The sequence below is a fragment of the Sceloporus occidentalis genome, unplaced genomic scaffold (genome assembly GCF_023333645.1).
Source record: "Sceloporus occidentalis isolate IW3139 unplaced genomic scaffold, rSceOcc1.0.p SCAF_8, whole genome shotgun sequence".
NCBI lineage: Eukaryota > Metazoa > Chordata > Lepidosauria > Squamata > Phrynosomatidae > Sceloporus > Sceloporus occidentalis.
Genome location: NW_028316988.1, coordinates 17,552,424 through 17,573,679, shown reverse-complemented (window position 1 = coordinate 17,573,679; position 21,256 = coordinate 17,552,424). Strand labels below are relative to the sequence as shown.

At 42.9% G+C, this 21,256-nt stretch overlaps 1 protein-coding gene across 3 annotated transcripts in view; it reads right to left on the bottom strand.

The window, feature by feature from the left end:
• Window positions 1-21,256, bottom strand: part of LOC149308066 (target of rapamycin complex 2 subunit MAPKAP1) — a 138,367-nt gene that overhangs the window by 43,599 nt on the left and 73,512 nt on the right. For all 3 annotated transcript variants that reach the window (XM_089535010.1, XM_089535012.1, XM_089535011.1), the window contains exon 8: window positions 15,736-15,845. In XM_089535010.1, the coding sequence (XP_089391136.1) occupies window positions 15,736-15,845 (110 nt within the window). The remainder of the gene's footprint in view (window positions 1-15,735; window positions 15,846-21,256) is intronic.

The following is a 21,256-nucleotide window of genomic DNA, read 5'->3' as shown; positions in this document are numbered from 1 at the left end:
CTAGGTACAATGGGATTTCAGGATGCTGATGCCAAAGGTGTGGATTTTGGTTTTTGCACATTGAGGAATGCTGTGGCAACCAAGTTTGCACAACCATGCTCTGCACATCAGGAAGAAGATAGATGAATCGGAGGAAGCTGGCTGCTCATCCAGACTGTGCTATGAAGTCTAAATGGCCAATCTTTCAGATATTTTTGAACAATAATGGGTTACTCAAATCCCTCCCTATCATCACTGTTTGCAAAGGAGAGTAACATTCAGGGCAGATTCTAGACTGTATTCTAGTCCTGTGGATTGCAGTTCAACACTTCCATCTCACCACGGAGTCGATAATATTGGGAAGCTCTTGTTGCATGATTAGCCTTCCTTGACCGTAAGCTTACCTACCTCTGGCAGCTCTCCTTATCAAACATGTTAAGAAATTCCATACTATGAATGACCATCCTGCCTACAATTGCCCTTGAGCAGTCTTAAGTATATCCGATTGCCCCCAACAATGAAGAGAAAATGGTTTCATCTTTGACTTGATCTACCCATACAGTGGACAACAAGAACAACAAGATGGCAGAATTTGTTGTTGCTAACTGCCTTTGTGTCAACCCCAACTCATGGCGACCCTGTGGATGAGACATCTCCAAGATCACTTATACTCCACTAGTTAGGTTCTGTAACTTCATTCCCATGACTTCCCTGCCATGTGATGTTTCTTCCTTTCAATAGCCTTCTATCTCTCCCAGCATTATTATCTTTTCCAAAGATTCATGCCTTTTTTTGATGTGGACAAAATTCGACAGCTTCAATTTGATCATCTTGCTTACAAGCAGATGTACAATTGAGAAATACACTTGACACCCAGACACACATGCCTATCTGCAGCCAGACATGATGCATCTAAGGGCTTTACCATGCATTCTGATGCAGAGATCAGACTTCCATTTTGTCCTCCATTAGTTTATCTGGTAGCATTTGCTAATCACTTGTGGATTTCCTCTCAACTGTGGGTACCTTTATGGGGCAAGTTCCCAGCAGTCACTTGTCCTCATGTGCTTTTTTGCTGCTCTTTTAACTAGGAGACTACTGGGCTGAGAAACAGTAACTCCTGGTTCTGTGTGTGGTCAGCCCATGTGCCAAGCCACCAGATGTGTAAAGCAGAACTCTGGGCAGTGATGTGTTCTCAGGCTTCTCTCACGTATAGATGGGACCTCATGGATAGGAAAGCCTATGCAAGACATCCTGTTTGGGCTGAGACTCTGTTTTAGCAGCAATGCTTGGTGGCTTCTCTGTGTTCTTTGGCTTTGCCTCCTGGCTTTCCTCTGGCTCTGACTCTCTGGCACATCTCTGGGTTCCCAGCTCTTGGCGCCTCTATGACAGCTGCCTACAGCTCAGCCTTGACATGGTCACAATGGGGACCACTGCATTTTAATTAAATTTGTTTTTGCTGTTGGGTTCCTTCAAGTCATTTCTGAATTATGGAGACCCTAAGGCAATGCTATCAAGGCGTTTTCTTGGCAAGATTTGTTCAGAGGAGGTTTGCTGTTGCCATCCTCTGAGGGAGAAAGAGTGGCCCAAGGTTATTCCTATGCTCTATGAGGAGCGACTTAGGGAGCTGGGTATGTTTAGTCTGGGTAAGAGAAGGTTCAGTGGAGACATGATGATCATGTTTAAATATCTGAAGGGATGTCAGATTGAGGATGGAGCAAGCTTGTTTTCTGCTGCTCCAGAGAATAGGACATGAAACAATGGATTCAAACTATAGGAAAAGAGATTCCATCTAAACAGTAAGAAGAATTCCCTGATAGTAAGAGCTGCTGGGCAGTAGAATATACTGCCTTGGAGAGTGGTGGAGTCTCCTTCTTTGGAGGCTTCTAAGCAGAAGCTGGATGGCCATCTGTCGGGAGTCCTTTCATTGTGTCTTGCTGCATGGCAGGAGGTTGGATGACCCTTTGGGTCTCTTCCAACTCTAGGATTCCATGATTCATTGCATTACCATTGTTGAGTGAGGATTTTATCCCTGGTCTCCGGAGTCCTAGTCCAACAGACAAACCACTACGCCACACTGGCTCTAAGATTGTGCCAGCCTTATGTTATTTTTACAGACATGTGTGCAGTCTGATAGGACTGGGAAGATCAACGTTTAAGTTCACAGTGAACCATGAAATGCATAAGGTGATCTTGGTCCAATCCCTCTTTCAGCCTGACCTACTTCGCCAGGTTGCTGTGAGGATACAGTGTGGAAGAGGAGCGACATGTTTGTTGCCTTGCACTCAATGAGGTCAAAGGAAGATTACAAATGTAAGAAACAAACAGAATGTATAACTTCTTCATCTATGATTGTATGCTCTACCTTTTATGCCAGTTGTACTGACACCATTTCAAATCTATGTCCAAGTTATTTTGGCTTTTATTGATTTATATATTTTGTGAACCAGCCAGAGGGTTAGTTCATGGACTTATTAAAATGGTAAAGAAATAGATAAACCAAACGCCGCAGGCGTCATTATTTCAAACCTAACATTTGCGTCTGCAAATCCAGTGATTGCAATGCTATGTAAAGGTGCCTGGATGGATTTTAAAAAACCTAAACAAACGTTTTCTCCCTGCCATGGGTGTCTTGTGCCATCCAATCTGTTTTTTCTTGAACGGTGTGATGGTGACATTACCCGATTTTACGTACAGTTTATCCCTTGCTCTCTGCAGAAATACAGATGGTTTCCGTGGAAATAAACAGTCATTTATTTGAAACAATTGTAAAAAAAAAAAAAGAGGGGAGGGAGAACGAGAAAAAAAAAGGGGGGGAGAGTTTATGGAAACCAGTGGCGTAATGCATTCAAATAAATGCCAGAACCAGTTGACGGAGAGCCAAGGTGTTAAATCACACTGCTTAAGAATTCAGCTGTGGGAAACCGATAGTAAATCCAGACTGACAGAATTTCCAGCGATGGCAAAAGGGCCTTGACATCTAGTCCGGGACACAAAAACTACAGCGGTTCAAACCCATTTTACTTAACGCCACCTTGACAGCTGGCGAAATTAAAGAATTTAGTCAAAATACACCTTAAAATAAATAAGAAGGTTCTTCCTCTGCTCCACCACCCGGCTTTTAAAAGGGAATCAAGCCAGCCAATGCCACTGGCGGCCACAGGTCCAGCATGGCTATCAGGAGAATTTGCAAAAATCCTTACTTGTTTATGGGCTCAATTTATTTTTAAAATGAGAAAGCTGTGTTTGAGGCATAAGTGGGGTGGGGAAGGTGCCCACCCAAAGGATTTAAGGTTTCAAAAACCGTTCTACATCAAGGTTTCAAAAACCACATTTAAGAAGGTTTGAATTTAAGAGTGCAAACAAAGCATTTGCAAAACCAACATGCTGTTGGCCCTCTACATTTGCAGCTTTGATTTTTGTGGATTTGATTACTTGCAAATTTGATTAATATGTTCTCTCTATGAATCTCTAGGTCCTCCAGTGTGGCTCTATGGGCAACCTGTACCAGAGGTTACATTATGGGACCTAGACATTCCTAGAGACAGCACGTTTCTAGGCATTGATAGATCTTTCAGCATAATTCTATGGTCAACTTCAAGTGGATGTTGGCCACAGAGTTGCACTGGAGCACCTAAAGATAGATCTTCCAGCCCAACTCTATGGTCAATATCTGGTGGATACTGACTAGAGAGGTGCACTGTAGGACCTAGAGATTCCTAGAGAGGTGTTCTTGCAGTTTTTCCAGTAGCAAATGTCTTCTCCTGAACATACATTTATATCCAGTAAATATTTATTACAGTGGGCCCTCTACATTCACTGGTTAGGGACACAGGGCCCCATGGATAGATTGGAAGATCATCGGAGAAAAAGAGAGAGATCCAAGAACATGGCAGCACTTTTGAGAAAGATTTCCAAAATGGAAAGATTGCCAGCAAGCCATCACTAGCTCTCCACCACACATATCAATTGCCCCCTGAGAGAGCAGGCACTTTCCACTAGGATAAAGTACTGTTGATCCATTTTCAGAATATCCAAAGCTATTCCTGACAGCTGTGAGGAGTGGGTGGGAGCTGCCCTGTCATTGCAAACCAGCTGCTTCCATTTCTCTTGCAGGTATGAAGCTCTCCTCCAAATTCACCCACCCCACTGAACACAATCTTGTGCCTTTGCCTATGGAAAATATGGATCACATCTATGAAAATGTTGGCTGGGAGAGAGTGTTTATAACAAGATGAAGGATGTTTGGTCTTAAAAGGACCAAATCTCATTCCTGCTCTGTCTTGCAGCTGGAAACAGCTGTCTGGTAATGGTGGGTAAGTGTGATCATCTTGTGGAGGGTTTTGGTTTCCATCCAGGTAGTACAACCAGGAGGTTTAGTTTAGAGAAGACAAGACTGAGAGGCGAAATGATAACCATCTTTAAATATCTGAAGGGATGTCATGTAGAAAATGAACTCTAAGTCTGCCAGGTCAGCAGCACCTCAAACCCTAGGGATGTTGTCACTGGGGGCATGGCCCCATGCTACCATTAAACCCAATCCATTAAGCATCAAATGTTGCTGCTCTGAGCATGTCTTTCAAAAAATAAACACCAAGTCTAACAAAAAAGAAAATGTTTCTCTGGTTGGAAATTAACTTTCCCAAGCTCTCCATTGAATGGGTGAGTGGGTGAAGGACGCTTTCCCTAGTTCTGATCGCAAACACTGCTTTCAGGAGCCCACGGGCACTGTGCATCCAAAGGAAGTTTGCCACGCTCTGTTTTGAGCAGAGAGCAGTCTATAGTACGTGTTCCAAAGCATGCTGCAGCAGTATATGCCACAGAATGTGCACAATGTGTATGTGTGTGCATGTGCTTGTGTGGCAGTTTTCAAAGAAATAATGCTCTTGCCTCAGATGTCTCCCTTTTCCTTAAAGATCAGAGAAAAGATCCTGAGCTCTACAATGCCTAGTCTGACTCCATAAGTACTCATCCTTAGGCTAATAGCAACATACTACGGTGTAAGTAGTAACCAGTTATGTGGGATGAAATATCGGTACATACATACATACAGATACGTATATGTTGTTGTTGTGTGCCTTCAAGTCACTTCTGACTTATGGTGATCCTAAGGTGAAGCTATCATGGGGTTTTCCTGGTAAGATTTGTTTAGAGGAGGTTTGCCATAGCCTTCCCCTGAGGCTGAGAGAGTGTGGTTTGCCCAAGATCACTGAGTTGGTTTTCATGGCTCAGCTAGGAATCGCACCCTGGTCTCCAGAGTTACAGTCCAACACTCAAGCTACTACACCATGGTGGCCCTCACATATCTATATACATATATGAAGAACACACACACGCATTTATATGAATACTATACACACACACACACACACACACACACACACACACACACTACTAATTCTTCTAGGGTGTGCCCACGATTAGTCAAATTCTACCCCCAACCCTTGGTGTTTTGTTCTTAGTCTTGTGCAGAGCTGTGAAACATTCCTTCTGTGTACTACAAAACTCAGAATCACCCAGCCAGTATGGCCACTAGACGTGTTGGCTGGGGATTCTGGGAATTGTAGTTCAACCATAACTTCCCAAAGCTTTGTTTTTTTTTATTAAAATAAATAAACTTCCCCCCAACTTTGTCAAGCAGGATCCATAGGGGAAATAAATACACAAGAGGGACAATGCATAAATCTGCAGAAAGAGTATGTCTAGATCTGAGAAGAGATCATTTAACATCGTGGGGGAGAGGAGTTCATTATTTTTTGAGAAGAAATAGGCTAATCTAGGGACCAACATGGAGTGTTAAAAAAATGGTCCACATGTTCCTGGTGGAGTGCAATGAAAGTTGCTTCGCAAGATGTTTTTAGTGGTACAATGGTAGGGGGAGGTTTACAAGCATAGGATTTGGTCCAAACCTTTAAAAAAGATTGATTGGGCCTTATTTGTTTAATGGAAAGCTGGAAGTTCTCTACAGGCCTCGCTTCTACAAGCCAGCCTGGTATTTTTATGGGAGGGAATGTTCAATTTCATCTTGGAACAGCAGCTACCTCTTTTAGTTAAATTGAATGCCCTTTCCACAGTGTCTGATCTTAAAAGGTGTGTATGCCACGGAGGTCCACCTCTGTATCCATTCCCCGCGCTCAAATAACTGTCTCTGGAACATTATCAGCCTCTAGCCTTGAAAGACCGGCAAGGTTAAGTAGGTCTAAATCCTCTTTTAGTCCTGACTAGATTAGTCCTGACAAAATCCTCTTTTAGTCTAGAGCAAACTTTCTGAATCTATGTGTTGACTCACCATTCAACAACTGATTGAATGGATCCATAGTCCCAATTAATCCTTTATCACCCCACTTTTTCATCTGCTTTTAAAACATCCCAGTTTCTCTCTCCTCCTTACACTTTCCTCCTTTGTATACAACTTACTGCAAACTGAATTCAAAGTTAGGGACTTCTGTCTTTTCTGGACTGAGTACACTGAGTATAAGGCAGCTTGCACTTGCCAAGCATCCCTCTGGGTCTTCCTGACCTAGTTTTGATATAAATGCTTCCAGGCTTAGGGCCCAGCCTGGGTCATTGCTTGGACAACAGCCAGATTTCAGCTTCTTTTGGGGAAAGAGCTTAGAGAGATTCTGTGAACTAAAGTCTAAAAAAAGCAAAGTTTCCAAGCTCTGGGCCTGCAAAAGTGGAAAGATGCCAAGTAGATGGTAGCTTACCTAAGCCATGTCTGACTTTTCATAACCCTAAAGCCAGCCTATCATGGGGTTTCTTGCAAGATTTCTTAGAGTTTGCCATTGCCTTCCCCTTAGACTGAGGGAGTGTGACTTGCCCAAGGTCACCAGTGCATTTCCACAGCTGAACGGAGATTCGAACGCTGGTCTCCTGGAGTCCTTGGCTGCATCTGCACTGCAGAAACAATCCAGTTTGACACTGCTTTATTCAGTGGAGACTACTCCATTAAAATCTCCCAATAATACCAAATTTTGAAAGGAGGTTTCAAGCAAAAGACCTGAAAGAAAAGTTGACTTATTCTCTATATAGTTTTGTGAGATGTTTAGCCTTCTCTGTCAGAGCGCTCTGGTGACACAACAAACTACAAATGCCAGGACTCCATAGCATTGAGCCATGGCAATTAAAGGGGTGCCAAAGTGCATTATTTATGCAGTGTAGATGCAGCGCTAGTCCAACACTCAAATCACTGCACTATGTTTGCCCTCCCATCTACAGTAGCCTATTGTCCTCCTGCAGCTACCAGATGGAAAAGCAGGCATACAGCAGGCCGCCATACATAGTGGGTGAGCTACAATCAATATGAATTGTTTTAAGTTGCACAGACTTGATCTAGGCTGTATTCTTCCTCCAGTGGCAGGAATCCAGACCCAGTAGGACTGACGCCCCTGTAACTAAACCTTGCTGGGAAGCCTATTCCTCCACTCCAAAGGATATCTCCTCTTTTGCGGGCTGCTCTCGTTTGCCAGATGTGCCGCTGAGCACAGAATAGGTTAACTATACAGAAGATAAAGTATGCTGCTTGGTTATTTTTCATTACCATAAGAAAACATCCATTACGCGCCCTAACTTCATGAACGCACATCGGTGGAATCCATTATGACAAGAGCAATTGCATTCAGAGCTCCTGTATATAGAAAAAGTGAAAGGGGAGGGGGGAAGAGACGATGCCATAGTAAGGGAAAATAAAAAGGCAGCGGTTGGGTTTAACAGGGCACCGGCAAGACAAACTCTGAGAAAGTGAACAACAACAACTAGATGAGTTTTAAAAACCTAGAAACCCTAACAGATCTGCATCGGCATCTCCTGATTTATCCAGCTTGACTTCAACTAATTAAACATCTGCCTCGACAATTTCCGCAGTAGATTTATCATCCCCATTCTGTGACAGTGACTGTTTGTTACCGACTCCCTTGGCCGCCAACCCTCCCCAAAATCTTGCTAACATTCGCGGGAAAGTCTTCCAGTTTCTTCCTTGGGTACGTGACAGGAAAATGATACAGTATTCCCATTAACCCCCTATGGTTGTCCTTTCTGGAACTGTTATTGTCCATCTTAGAACAAAAAGGAGGTTTTTAACATTTTTGTTTAAAGGTGTCCTTTAGAAAACAACCGGCGGCCACCACAGTGCCTTGGGGCTTCGGCATGCTGGCGATCACTTTTAATGCCTTAAAAGTGGCCCATATCAGTTAAAAGTTGTGCGACAGATACAACAAGAGCTAGACCAGAGGTGCAGGTGGTATGTTTTGGGTTATGCTTTTCAGCCCAAACTGCGCATAATGTTTGCATTCTATATAACTGGAACTTCCAACGTAACTTCTGTTATTAGAGCTACTCTCCTCCTCCTCCTCCTCTTCCTCCTCCTCTTCCTCCTCTTTCTTTCTTTCTTTCTGAAGTTCCATTCCCTAAGTTGTTCTAAGTTGGTTTGCTCCATTGTTTTATTCATTCAATCCTTCCAATTTATTAGTTTATCATTGTCATTATCGTCAATAATTGCTGCGCCTAAATACCCTAAAAGAATCAGACCATGACACGTCTTGGATGCTAAGCAAGGTCAGGCCTGGTTAGTAGTAGAGGTTATATTTTAGAGCAATGTTCCTCCATTTGTTTTGGACTTCAGTTCCCAGAAGGCCCAGCCAACTTGGCCAACAGTAATGGATTAAATGGGAGTTAAAGTCCAAATCATCTGGAGGAACAAAAGGCGATGTTTCAGAGGAAGCAAATGCTAAATTGCCTCTGAATATTCCTGGCCTAAGAAAACCCTTTGAAATTCATGGGATCACTATAAGTCAACAAGTGGCATGAAGACATGTATACATATACACAGTTTATTTACCTATATCGCCTTTCACGGTAACACCTGTAAGGCAATCCACTATTTAAAACTACAACAATCCAATAACAACAACAACCCCACCAGAAACTGAATACAGGAGAAGTAAAATCTCAAATAAAACAGCAGAGAAGAAATAAGAGAATGAAAGATGAAAAGGTCCTATGTGTGCCCAATGGCTACAACTGTTTCTTTACTGAAAACTTTCTGGTGGCCACCAGCCAGTGGATTGTGGATCATCAATGGTCCATGGACAACCACACTAGTCTACACAATACAGAGATGTCATCTATGATTCTATAAGCCTGAGCATTTTGCCCTTTTTACAGGCCCCTGCTGGCATCAGGAGCTACCCACATATGCCCTCCGTCTTAACTCTGGGCACGTCTTTATAAAGTTAGCTGGAGATGGCCTCCACTTAGTCTCAATTCTCTGCCCGTTCAAACACATTTGGGCCGCAGTGGTACTTTGATGAATGGTGGATTTTACAAAGATCTATTCCAATAGAATTAAAATGATTTTCCATCACGCTCATTGCATTTTCCACAAAAAAGGGGTCATTATCCATTTGTACGCCCATTTATTGACTCCTTTGGTTCCCCCTCCCCCTCCCTCACAATAATATATCTCATAAATTGCAAAGCAAAGACTTACTCAGCTGCAGTCATTTTTAGCAAAATAACTTGTAATAAATCTGTTGTAGCCTTGGTTCCTCCCTCCCACCCTTCTCCCTTTTCTATGGCTGACAGGTTCTGCCCAACACAAGACCCAAGATGCAGATATTTCCAGAGACTCAGGGAAAAACTGAGCCTACATTTCCATCACCAGGCACACTTCTCAGGAGTTTGGGACCAGCTTATTCGTGAGTTGGAAGCCTCTTGACTTGGGGATTTATGAGACTCCCAGGTCTCAGCCTGGACACCCTCCTGCTCTTCTTCCTTCCCATGTATCCCTATGGCTCTTTCAAGTCATAGTAGAACCAAAACGTCTTCTGAGCCATTGCCCAAGCAAGAGCCAGTTTCTTCCTTTCTAGTGTAGCTCCCTTACTCTTTCTGCTTGTCCAACTGCCCACCAGCACAACTCTGTGGTCCACATCCGCTGGAACCTGACCATAGAATTATGCTGCAAGACCTAAAAATGCCCAGAGAAGTGTTTTCACTAGGAATCTCTTACTCTTCCAATGTGACTCTATGGTAATCTTCCAGCAGAGTCACTCTGGAGGATCTGGAGATTCCTGGAGAGAACATATCAATTAAATGTGTGAATAATCAAATTTGCAAAAGTCAAATCCACAAATGTGGAGGGCTGACTATTCTGGACCTCTCGCGGATAAGAAATAACATGGGACTCCAAGTGCTGTTGTCCCCAATGGCAGTGTATCATGCGTGTAGCAGCTAATGGAGCCATTGAGAACAATGGGGTTTGTCATCTGTGGATGCTCAGATTGCAGCAACTGAAGAAAGCCAGGGGAAAGGGAGAAAGTGGGAGAAGGAGAGAGAAACTGGGATGCTTGAAAAGCAGCTGTAAAAGAAGGATGACAGAGGATTAACCAAGATTGTCCTTGTCAAATCGGGATGGTTGGAGGATACACTCCGCTCTGAAAAATGACACCAATGTGGACTGTGCTTCCTCAATGGCCCTGGAATGGACACTGAGAGCAATATAAGAAGGGAAAAAATCATAAAGTGGGGGAAGAGGGTGACAACAAATGGGATTCCCCACTTGGAGGGAAGATCTGTTTGGAACCCTAGAGAGGCACAGTCCTTGTAGGAGGGTGCATGTCCTAGAACATTTTGTTGCAGGTCTCGCTTGCATTTTTCTGAAAAAGAACTGGCATGGAGCAGAATCTCAAGGTTCCATTTGTCATGGCAGACTCTATCTGTCACTGCTAACCTCATGCTTGAGAAGGCTGGTAAAGGTTGGTGGCGACAAGGTCCATAATGGCATTTTTATACAAAAGTCACAAAAGGAGAGGCTGGGAAGGTCAGTGATTCCCAAAGGTGACTGAGAGAGAAAGAGAGACGGGGAGAATGAGAGTGAGAAAATACATTAATGCTTAGAACTCACAACGGCCACCTATATATTGTAAGGTTGCTCTGCTGGCAAAATATAGGTGTATTCTTCAAATTATTCACTAAAACTCAATGTGGAATATACAAAGCGGTCTTCATGTTGTTAGACCCTTTCATTATCTAACTTCACGCTCTCTGTTTTGACTGCTACATAAAGGGTGCATCTACACTGTAGAAAAAAATGCAGTTTGACACCACTTAAACTGCCATGGTTCTGTCCTACAGAAATCCTGGGATTTGTAGTTTGAAGAAGTACCAGCACTCTTTGGCAGAAAAAGCTAAAGACTTTGCAAAACTACAAATCCCAGGATTCCACAAGATGGAGCAACAGCCAGACACTGATACTATAATTCCAACTTAATTTATGTCAGGACTAAGGGAAACATATATATGCACACTTTACCAGGATTGTCTTGTGTGCCTTCAGGTTTCTGATTTATGGCCATCTCTCCTGTTTGTGTCAGTACATTTTGCTTCAGGCAGAAGAATCTCTTGGGGTGGCCCTGCTACATCACTTTCTTTAATGGAAGATTACAGTATTTTATGATTGGCTTTAACTGCTATAAGCCCTTCCAAGTGATACGTAAGCAGTGGAACAGTAAGATATAAATCTTTACAATCAATAAGCAGATTGGTAAGTGAGACTGCCAACCATGAATTGCCTCCTGAACTCCAGACCTGTTTTGGAAGTGCTCTTAAGCCACTCTTGTGACCTTCCAAAAATGAAGGATACACACACAAATACACACAGGCATGTATGACTCCATTATAAATATTAATAGGTTGGATAGCATTTGGAAGCAAAGGCTGCTGGTTGAACTGTAATCTTACCTGATGCATATACACACACTTGAAGTCAGGATTGTACAATGAGAAAAGGCCCCATTGTGATACTGTCCAGATACAGAAGAGCTACTGTGTAGTACAGTGGTAAGAGTGCTGTACTACATAATAGAACTAGAAGGGGCCACATGGGCTACCTAGTTCACCCCCTGCCATGCAGGAATACACAGCTTACAGCACTCAGATAAAGCTGTCCATCCAACTTCTGTTTAAAAGACTGACCCAAAAGACGTAATGCACTGAAATTCCCAGGATCGAAATACACAAGGCTCTTGTTCCCACCAAAAACTGTAACCCGGATTGCAACAATTAATGGAGGGTAGGTCAATTGTGACTTGACCATCATCAGGAGCAACATGCGTCTTTTGATAGGTGCCTAGTACTATGATTTGGGTTATTTGGTTCTAATCCACCCTAGGTTGTAAATCTTGCGCCATTTACTGCCTCTCCAGACTGATGTGAAGATGAAGCATGGAAGACAAGAGCCACATACACTACCTTGATCTCACTGTAGCTAACTGGCTTAAGCATTATGTCCTTATGTGCCACATATGCCACCTTGATCACACTGTTGCTAGCTATCTACAGCTAGTTAGCTAGACAGCCAACCAACCAACCAATAAAATAAACGGGGCCCTCCGTATCTGCTGGGGTTTGGTTCTAGGACCCCATGTGGATAGCAAAATCCATGGATGCTCACGTCCAATTAATAATAATAAATAATAAAAAAATTATTTGTATTCCGCCTCTCTATCAAAGATAGAAAATGGCATAGTAAAATAGTGTCCCTTGTATAAAATGGTAAAAACAGTGTTTGCTTATTGGAATATATATATATATATATATATATATATATATATGAATATTTTCAAACTGTGGATGCTTGAATCCATGGATAGAGACTCCATGGGTATGGAGAGCTGACTGTACACCCTTCTTTCTCCCTCAGTATCAATGAACTTGGGCTTTGATGCTCTAGACCAGGATCCAACTTGACATCCAGAAACACCAAGCCGGGAACGGCTTGCTGAAGGCTTTAAAAAACAGAAGCAGCCCAGAGAATTCCTATTAAGTGAAGGAAGCATCTGAACAGAAGACAAGCAGCAGCAAAACTGTGCTGCTTCTGATCGGTTAGGCAAGAGGGCAACGGAACAGTTCAGCTAAGCAAACACTTCAGCTGTCCCCATGAGCTGTGCAAGAAAAGAGAGAGAGAGAGAGAGAGAGAGAGAGAGAGAGGGAAGGAAGGAAGGAAGGAAGGAAGGAAAACTGACCCCCAGGAAATAGATAAAAGGCATTCAAGAAAAAAAGAAGAAAGGGAACAAAAGGGGTAGGTGTGGGGTGGGAGAAGGTGTTGAGGGGGCTATCCGAAGTGGGGAGTGGGGAAAAGAAGGAGAGAAGGGGGGGAGAAGCAGAACACCATTCATCGCAGCTAACGACTTGTTCATTATGAGTGATGATGGATAAAGACTTCTCATGCTGAGATGAAATCAAGATTTATATGCATTGTTTCCTCTCTCAACTTGTGGGAAGATCATCATCATCTAATTCTATCTCTGCGGCCAGCGATGGGCATCCGGAGAGCCGGTTATCAAACGGCGCAGTCAGCTGGCAAAAGCCAGGACGTGCGGCTGGCACATCTGGACTGAGCCGCCAACAGCCGAGGGTGAACGATGACGCCTGGCACGGGGCCAAATTGCTTGCAGACGCTAGCAGGTTCTCATCTACAACCACCCCTACCAGCCCTGCCTTCGTTCTCTCTCTTTTACGAGAATCAGATTTTCATTGGTTCATTCAATTGCTCTCCACTGCCATTTTTTATGGCTCTTATCGTTCCCCTCGAATATGGCCTTGAGACAGCTCATCCATGTCCTTCGCTGTGTTATCTCTTCTAACTTTTATTAAAACTTCAGCTTTCATCTGAAGATAGCTAATTAAATCTGTGACAGATTATAGACTCGTTTGAAGAAGAAGAAGGAAAAAAGGGGGGAGAAGGGAGAATGGTGCTCAACTACTTTTTTTCTAAACACAACTCTGGGTGGGGAATTATGTTCCTTTTTTTCATTGCAGTTAAAACTAAAAGGGATGGGGGGAAGGAGAGAGAGAGAGAGAGAGAGAGAATAAGAAGTGTTTCATTCATTTAACCAAGACAAGATGCTTATCTCTAGCTAGTCTATAGACAGGCTTATATTAAAGTTCTTTGTGGCGTGACAAGACCCCCGCGCCATTTCTCACCATAATTATTTCTTGATGTTGAGAAAGATTTTCTCAGCCTTGGGGCTTTTACGGACATACCTGCTAATATGAACGGGCAAAAAAAACCCCGCAGGGCTTCAATCACCCCAGTGGTTGCTCCACAATTAAAAGAGGGGGAGCAGTAAACTTCCTTACTTCTTAAACATTAGACATATCTAAAGACATTTTCACGGAGATTCAATACTCCAAAGGCAAGGAAAAGCTTAAAAAGACATCACCAATTTTTACAGCACATGTAGACTTAGGGTCTAAATACCCCAAATACATCAGATCCTGTCTGATCTTTGAAGCTAAGGAGGGTCAGCTCGGTTTAGTACTTGGATGGGAGATCACCAAGGAATACCAGGTGCTGTAGGCTATATTTCAGAGGAAGGACCTTTCAAAACCACCTCTGATTATTCCTTGCCTAAGAAAAACCTATTAAATTCATGGGGCCACATAATTTAATGGCCAACTTGAGGGCACACACAGAAACGTGCATGATAAAGTTCGAAGGGGCTTCATAGGCCATCAAACCCAACCCTCCGATCAATGCAGGAACTCCAGTTAGACCATCCCCGGCAGACACTGTCCAGCCTTTTTCTGAAAATGTCTAGGTAAATGGGTTCATTGCTCAATCATTCTCACTATCAAGACATTCTTTTTAATGTTCAATTGAGATCTACCCTCCTGTAACTTAAACCATTAGACCTATCCTACACATCTTGTAGAGAGGTTAGTCCCTCTAAATTAAGTGTGGAAAGAATTATATACATTGCTTCCCAATGATGATAGCTAGGTATAAGATGTGCAGTTGCTGGTAAAGCTGAAGATGCACTTTGACCGGAACAGCTGTTTTGTTTGATTTACCAACTATGGGAATTTAAGAGGCATGCCTTGTGAAAATGCGTTTATCTGTGTGGCGCTTAGCCTGTGCATTTGAAATGAAGGGCAAGTTCTGAAGTCACCTTTCCCTATATGTCTTGTTAAGAAGCATTTGAGCAACCACAGAGGCCTTTGGCCAAGACTATACTGGACCTTTAGACTTGTTGCAGGGTTTAATGAGACATGCTAGTGATTCTAATCTGTCATGCTAGCAACATGCTAGTAGTTCTAATATGTTACTGTTATGCGTTTCTTCAAGTTCGGAGTCTATTTTGTGTGGGAAATCTTGTGAAAGACTCGTTGCTTGCTCCTCTTTTAAAGCCAGGAGCAGGTTAAAAGGCTCACCTGGACCAGATTTGAGGCCCACTGACATGTAACTTGCTTCCAGACACTTATCACAGGATTTGGTGCATGAGCCATTTGGGAAGACAATGGCATCTTTGACAGCTCAGGAGTGCACCGATTTCTCTGTTATTAAGCGCTCCCATTTGGGGGCAGAGACACAGCAATGGGTTTGTCGTTTCCATTCATACCGTCTTCTTCTGACCCTAATTTTAAAAGCTATCAAAAGAGAAGGCACACTCATGGGCCCCATTTGCTGCAGATAGAGTCAGCTCCCAGTCAGAAAAGTGGGCCACAGTAATCAGGAACTGGGTTTGTGAACGTGTACATTTGGCTGTAGCCCAGAATGCACTCATGACCACCATCTTCTCTATTATGTTCTTGCAAAGGATATGCATAGTGGGAAGACCTTACTTCCCCCAATTTATGTTACAAAAAAGTAAATTAGTGCTTTTTCACAACAAGAGCAAACAGTGCATAGATTTCTAAAGCCACCGGCAACAAAATGCTCCCCTCCCAGCCCAGAATGAGTTCAATAAGAGCTCCCACCTGAGCCTCGCAGGGATCCTTTTCTCCGCTTCAAGGCCTTTTGCAAAATGTCCTTCATAGTGACCTTCATGCTGTCCACCTGGATCAGTGAGAATCCATGCGCAGCATTTCTGCAAGACATGGAAAGGAGAGCCAATGAGACACACAAAAAGATAGACACGCGCACAACCGAGAGTGCATCCCACATTTTTGCAAAATGGTCACCAGAGGGCAGCTTGTGGCAGACAAAAGCCCCTTGGAATGGTTATCTAGGGCTGGATGCTTTGAAGGGCAGGGAGGGAAGGAGGAATAAGGTAAGATGGACTCTAGTCACACTGACTGTGGTGTCATCTGCACTGGAGAAATAATGCAGTTTGACCCCACTTTAACTGCCATGACTCAATGCTATGGAATTCTGGGGATTGGTAGTTTTGTGAGTTCTTTAACCGCCTCTGTCAGAGAGCTCTAGTGGCACAACAAACTACCAATCCTAGGATTCTAGAGCAATGAGCTATGGCAGGTAAAGCAATGGCAAACTGCATTATTCCTGCAGTGCAGATGCAGCTTATGACAGAGTCAACATTTCTGGTCCCAAACATTTCGGATACGAGGCTGAAACTGTACTTGAATGATCTTAAGAGTTTTTTTAGCTGGTATTGTGTGCCTGTTCTGTTGTTGTATTTTAATCTGCCTTGTCCCCTGCCTTGATCCATAGGGATGATGATGATGATGTCATTCCTTGATTTGCTATATGAAGACTTGCAACTTGCTATGCCAGTTTTTAAAACAAAGTGAGGACTTTAATCCTCTGAATTCTCCAGTTTAGATGCCAGTTGAAGAACAGTTTCTTCATTTTGCCAAATTTATCTGTCAGGAAATGGAGGAGGGAAGACCTTGCTGGAACACTTTTAAGACAATTTCCTTGGTACCAGGGATACTGGGGGAAAACTATATCTCCCAGGATGCTGTCACAGCAGTGTTCCAGCAGACATCATGGTGCAACATTTCCAGCAAGGTTTTCTGTCTGGGCCTAGGACAGGAAAGTGCGAGGAGGGCATAAGAGTTGCTATGACCCCATGCTGACGCTCAAAGAGGGCTCAAAAAATACTGAACTATGTTCCTTTTTTAAAAATAAAGGCTGGGTTTGCTAAGCCCACTTCTGAGATAAAAAGGTATATATCAATCACTTACTATTACACCCAGTGCTATTGTGTATTCTCTTTGATTTTGGGCTAGACTAGATGACGTTTCTATTATTACAATGATTTTTATCCACATTAGATCAATTCATGGATTTCACGAGGCAGGGACTCTTAAGCCCTTAAGTCTTCAAATGGCAATACAATTATTTGTCTTTAAGGTGCTAGAGGAATTTGCTGGAGGGTTTTCTTTGCTGCAAGAGAGAAGCTTCACACATCTGGAATTTGTCCTTAGCACCTGTCGCTCAGGGATCCAGGTGCAGTCTTGGACCCAAAGCTCCAAGCAGAGAAAAATGAGATCTATCTGGCAAGATGGACGAGATCAGCCCAGAAGCAACTTTCAGAGCTTCACGCCTGCCAATCGGCATCATTTGTTTTATATCGTTGTTTTTAGTTAATTGCTTATTTGTGTTGCATGTTACGATTATTGCTTTGCTTTTCACTTGGTTCGCTGATACAAAAACACTAATAGATGACGAGGGCAGAAGTGAATGAATGGGGGAATGACTTAAATCCCTACTGTTAGTCCTGACTAGAGTAGACCGATTGAATCAATGGGATTTACCTACGTTTCTATTCAAAATTCAACAAGTGATTGGATGAGGTTTGAGCACTGGACTAGGCCTCTGCAAACCAGGTTTTGAATCCCAGCTCAGCAATGAAAACCCACTGGGTAACCTTGTACAAGTCACACTCTCTCAGCCTCAGAGGAAGGCCAAGGTAAACGCATTCTAAAGAAACGTGCCAAGAAAACCTCATGATAAATTCGCTTTAGGGTCGCCATAAATCGGAAATGACTCGAAGGCACACAATAACAACAACAAACTCTAGCTGGGACTAACCCAACAGGATGCAAGCCATTATCACCAACCTCATCTCTGTAACGTCTGGAATGGACCTAACCCATTTCAGCTGCAGAACGGTGGGGAAGGTGAAGAAGGAACATGTGTGGTCCAGCACAAATGGAGATTATGGACTAAAGATACGTACATTCTAGGCTTGTTAGAAAATCTAGTTGGTGCTGCTGCTGTTGGTGTTTTTTGTTGTGTGTCTTCAAGTTGCTGATCTAGTCCCGTGGTTCCCAACCTTTGTTCCTCCATTTGTTTTGGACTTTGGCTAACAGTCAGGAATGATAGAAGCTGAGGTCCATGTCATCCGGAGGACCAAAGGTTAGGAACCACTGATCTAATCCAATGGGTTGAAAACTTGCCCCTAAAATCTGGGGTTCCTTAGGAGCTTACGAGTGCAGCTGCTAAGAGAAGATAGCAATGGTGACAATTTTAGTTCAGGTTTTTATTTACTTGTTTTTATTTGCACAGTTTTATTTAGCCAACTTGAGGGCAGCTAACAACAGCTGTATTTTTTTTATGTAAAGAGGCAATCTTACAAGCCCACTTTGGAGCAAATCCCTCAGAGCATTTTCCGCTAAAATATACATGAGATCCCATTGTTAAAACATATCCAGTAATGCAATTAAAATTTAATTTAAATCTAAATATACAACAGGTTTAAATGCAACTCCCCCCCCCCCCTTTATTGGAATACTTCTAGGATATTGTCCATCACAACCCCTGGCAAAAAATAACATGGCTACAGGGATTTGGCATCAACACACCCTCTCCCTCTCCAACTTAATAAATTGTGATTCTTTTTGGCTTTAGTTGGATGCTGAACAGCCTAAACCTCTCTCTGACATTTAAGACAGCTCGCAACGGCAAAGTTTGAAAACTCAAGGCTGTACAGCGCATTGTGGCGCATATCGCGGTGCTCTCGGCCAGACGCCAAAGTAAACGTTAAGAAAATGAGTTGCGCTACATGTAGAAAGAAAGCCAATCTGAAAAGGGACCCCAAAGTTAAAACGAAAAGCAACAAAATTGATGAGAGTGAGAAAAGGCCTTCCCCTCCTGTTTTTAAATATCTGCAGATTTAATTCCTGAATGTTTTGGGGACAGTTTACACACTGAGACCAGAACTAGCACCCTGCTGAAGAAGGCTCTGAAGTTTTAGGTTTGCATGGAATTTGTAGTGAAAACCCTGTTTTTTAGCTTGTGTGTTGCATTTTTAAGATGACGGCAATCAAAAGAAAGTTCCTCTTGCTTTAATTTATTCAGCGACTTGCAGGAATACATCCAGGAGAAAGTGATTCCTCCTCCTTCTTCTTGTGCGCCTTCAAGAAGTTTCTTATGGTGACCCTAAGGTGAATCTATCATGCGTTTTTCTTGGCAAAATTTGTTAATCAGAGGACGTTTCCCATTGCCTCTTTCTGGGGATGAGAGAGTGTGACTTGCTCAAAGTCATCCAATAAGTTTCCATGGCACAGCAGGGATTCAAACCCATGTCTCTTAATTAAGTTTCACATAGATGAGAGGGATTTCTGAGTTACTAAAATGAATGAACTATTTGCATTAAAAAAATTGTATAGTTTTCAGTTCTTCTGGATGACATGAATATTGATCTTAAGTTAATCTTACAAAATAACGGAAACTTGTACATATTTTTAACATGATTCATTCCGGAATGAATTACATGATGTGATTAAGAAAATTCAAATTAACAAATATGGTAGTATAACTGGATACAAAGATAACATTTATTAAACTTCTGAGGAACCATTAGTCCCTTGGCCCTTTTCTCTTTTTAATTCAATCAAGAAAGGCAATCCAGTGCCTGACTCTTGGAAACTGGCCATAGAGACTTCAATCCAAAAGGCTAACAAAACTCTAGAAGAAACCAATTCCTACTGACAAATCACATTCACTGTTCATGGTGATAAGATTTTAGCTCATATCCTAGACAACCGATTGGAAGATAACAGCAACCCTTTACACTGAACTAGGTTTGTTTGGTTTTATTCAATACTGGCAAGGAGCAAATCCAATCAGATACTTATGTCATGTGATATGCCAAAGTTCTAAAACAGATATAAGAAAACTGAGAGAATGTGACTTTCCTAAGGTTACCCTGTGGGTTGCCATGAATGAGCACTGATTTGAACCCTGGTCTCCAGAGTCATAGTCCAATGCTCAAACCACAACACCATGATGGTTCTGGAAATGGCAGACTTCAGGGGTCTTTAGTGAGAACTAGCATGGTTCTTTTTACATTGTGAACATGAGAAGAATGATGCTGGATCAAAACAAAGAATCCAGGATCCTGTTTTCCATAGTTGCACACCAAATGCTGCTGGGAAGACCACAAAGAGGGCAAGAAAGCAACAACCCTCCCTCACTACAAGCGTTCCTCCTCCTGCTGGTGCACAGATGTGGACTATGTTTGCATACAGAAGAATCACTCTTTGCTATCCTGGTCAGCAGTTAATGGGCAACCAGTATAGTGGGCCTTTGGTATCCACTGGGCTTTGAGTCATAGTCCAACACTCAAACCACCACACTACATTGCCACCCCAAAATACTTAAAATTCTGCGGTCACTAAATATGCTCTGCCTTCACTGGACTGTCTGGAGGTTTTCAACATTTTTTGGGGGGAGGCAATAATAGTACAGTGGGACATCGCCATCAACAGATTTGAGCATCCATGGATTTGAGCACCTACAGATGGCAAGCCCCATTGTGGCAAATGGCAGTGTGTGCATGTGGCTGCACACATGTTGCACTGCCATTAAGGACGTTTTATCATATCTGCGTGTATGTGTGTGTCTGGAAGGGATGCCCTGCAGATATGAAGGTCCAACTCTAGTTCTGCAAACTCCGAGTTCCCCTCAGGCCTGCATATACTATCACTTTTGTGCATTGATGCTGCTGCTTTGGTGACCTAAGAATCAGCTTTTGGAGAGTGCATGAGATCTGCTCACATTTGTGAAGGGACCTGTATAGTCCCCAATCCCCCAATACATGGGCCCTTCCTGAGAAAAAGAAAACAAACAATCTGGAGGGTGAAAATTAAAATCTCTATTAATTTAGACGGCCCTGGGAGGGTCTGTGGGTTCTTCGGTCTGAAAGCTGTCAAGTTAATTGCTCCAATCCCTCTGTTATTGAATCATGGCTGAAACCCCGCCATCCTTTACCTCAAAACCTGGAGGCTGTCCCAGAACCAATCTTTAAAAGTTTATTTTACTGATCAAAGTGAATAAGAAGAAAAATGTGAGCGGGGGGGGGGGGGGGGGAGAAGAGGACTGGGGAAGGGAGAGAGAGTGGGGTGGGGGGAAAGAGGGGAGAAAGCCCTGCATTTGACTATATTTAGTGGAACTATTTCAGTAAGTGAGGCCTTGGCAAGGGCTGAAGAATATAATGTGCAGCCTGAAACTGTAAACGTCGGGGATGTTTGTTCTGGCCTGGGGCCAGTTGGGGCCACGGCGTCAATCTTGGAAGAGCGGAGGGTTGAC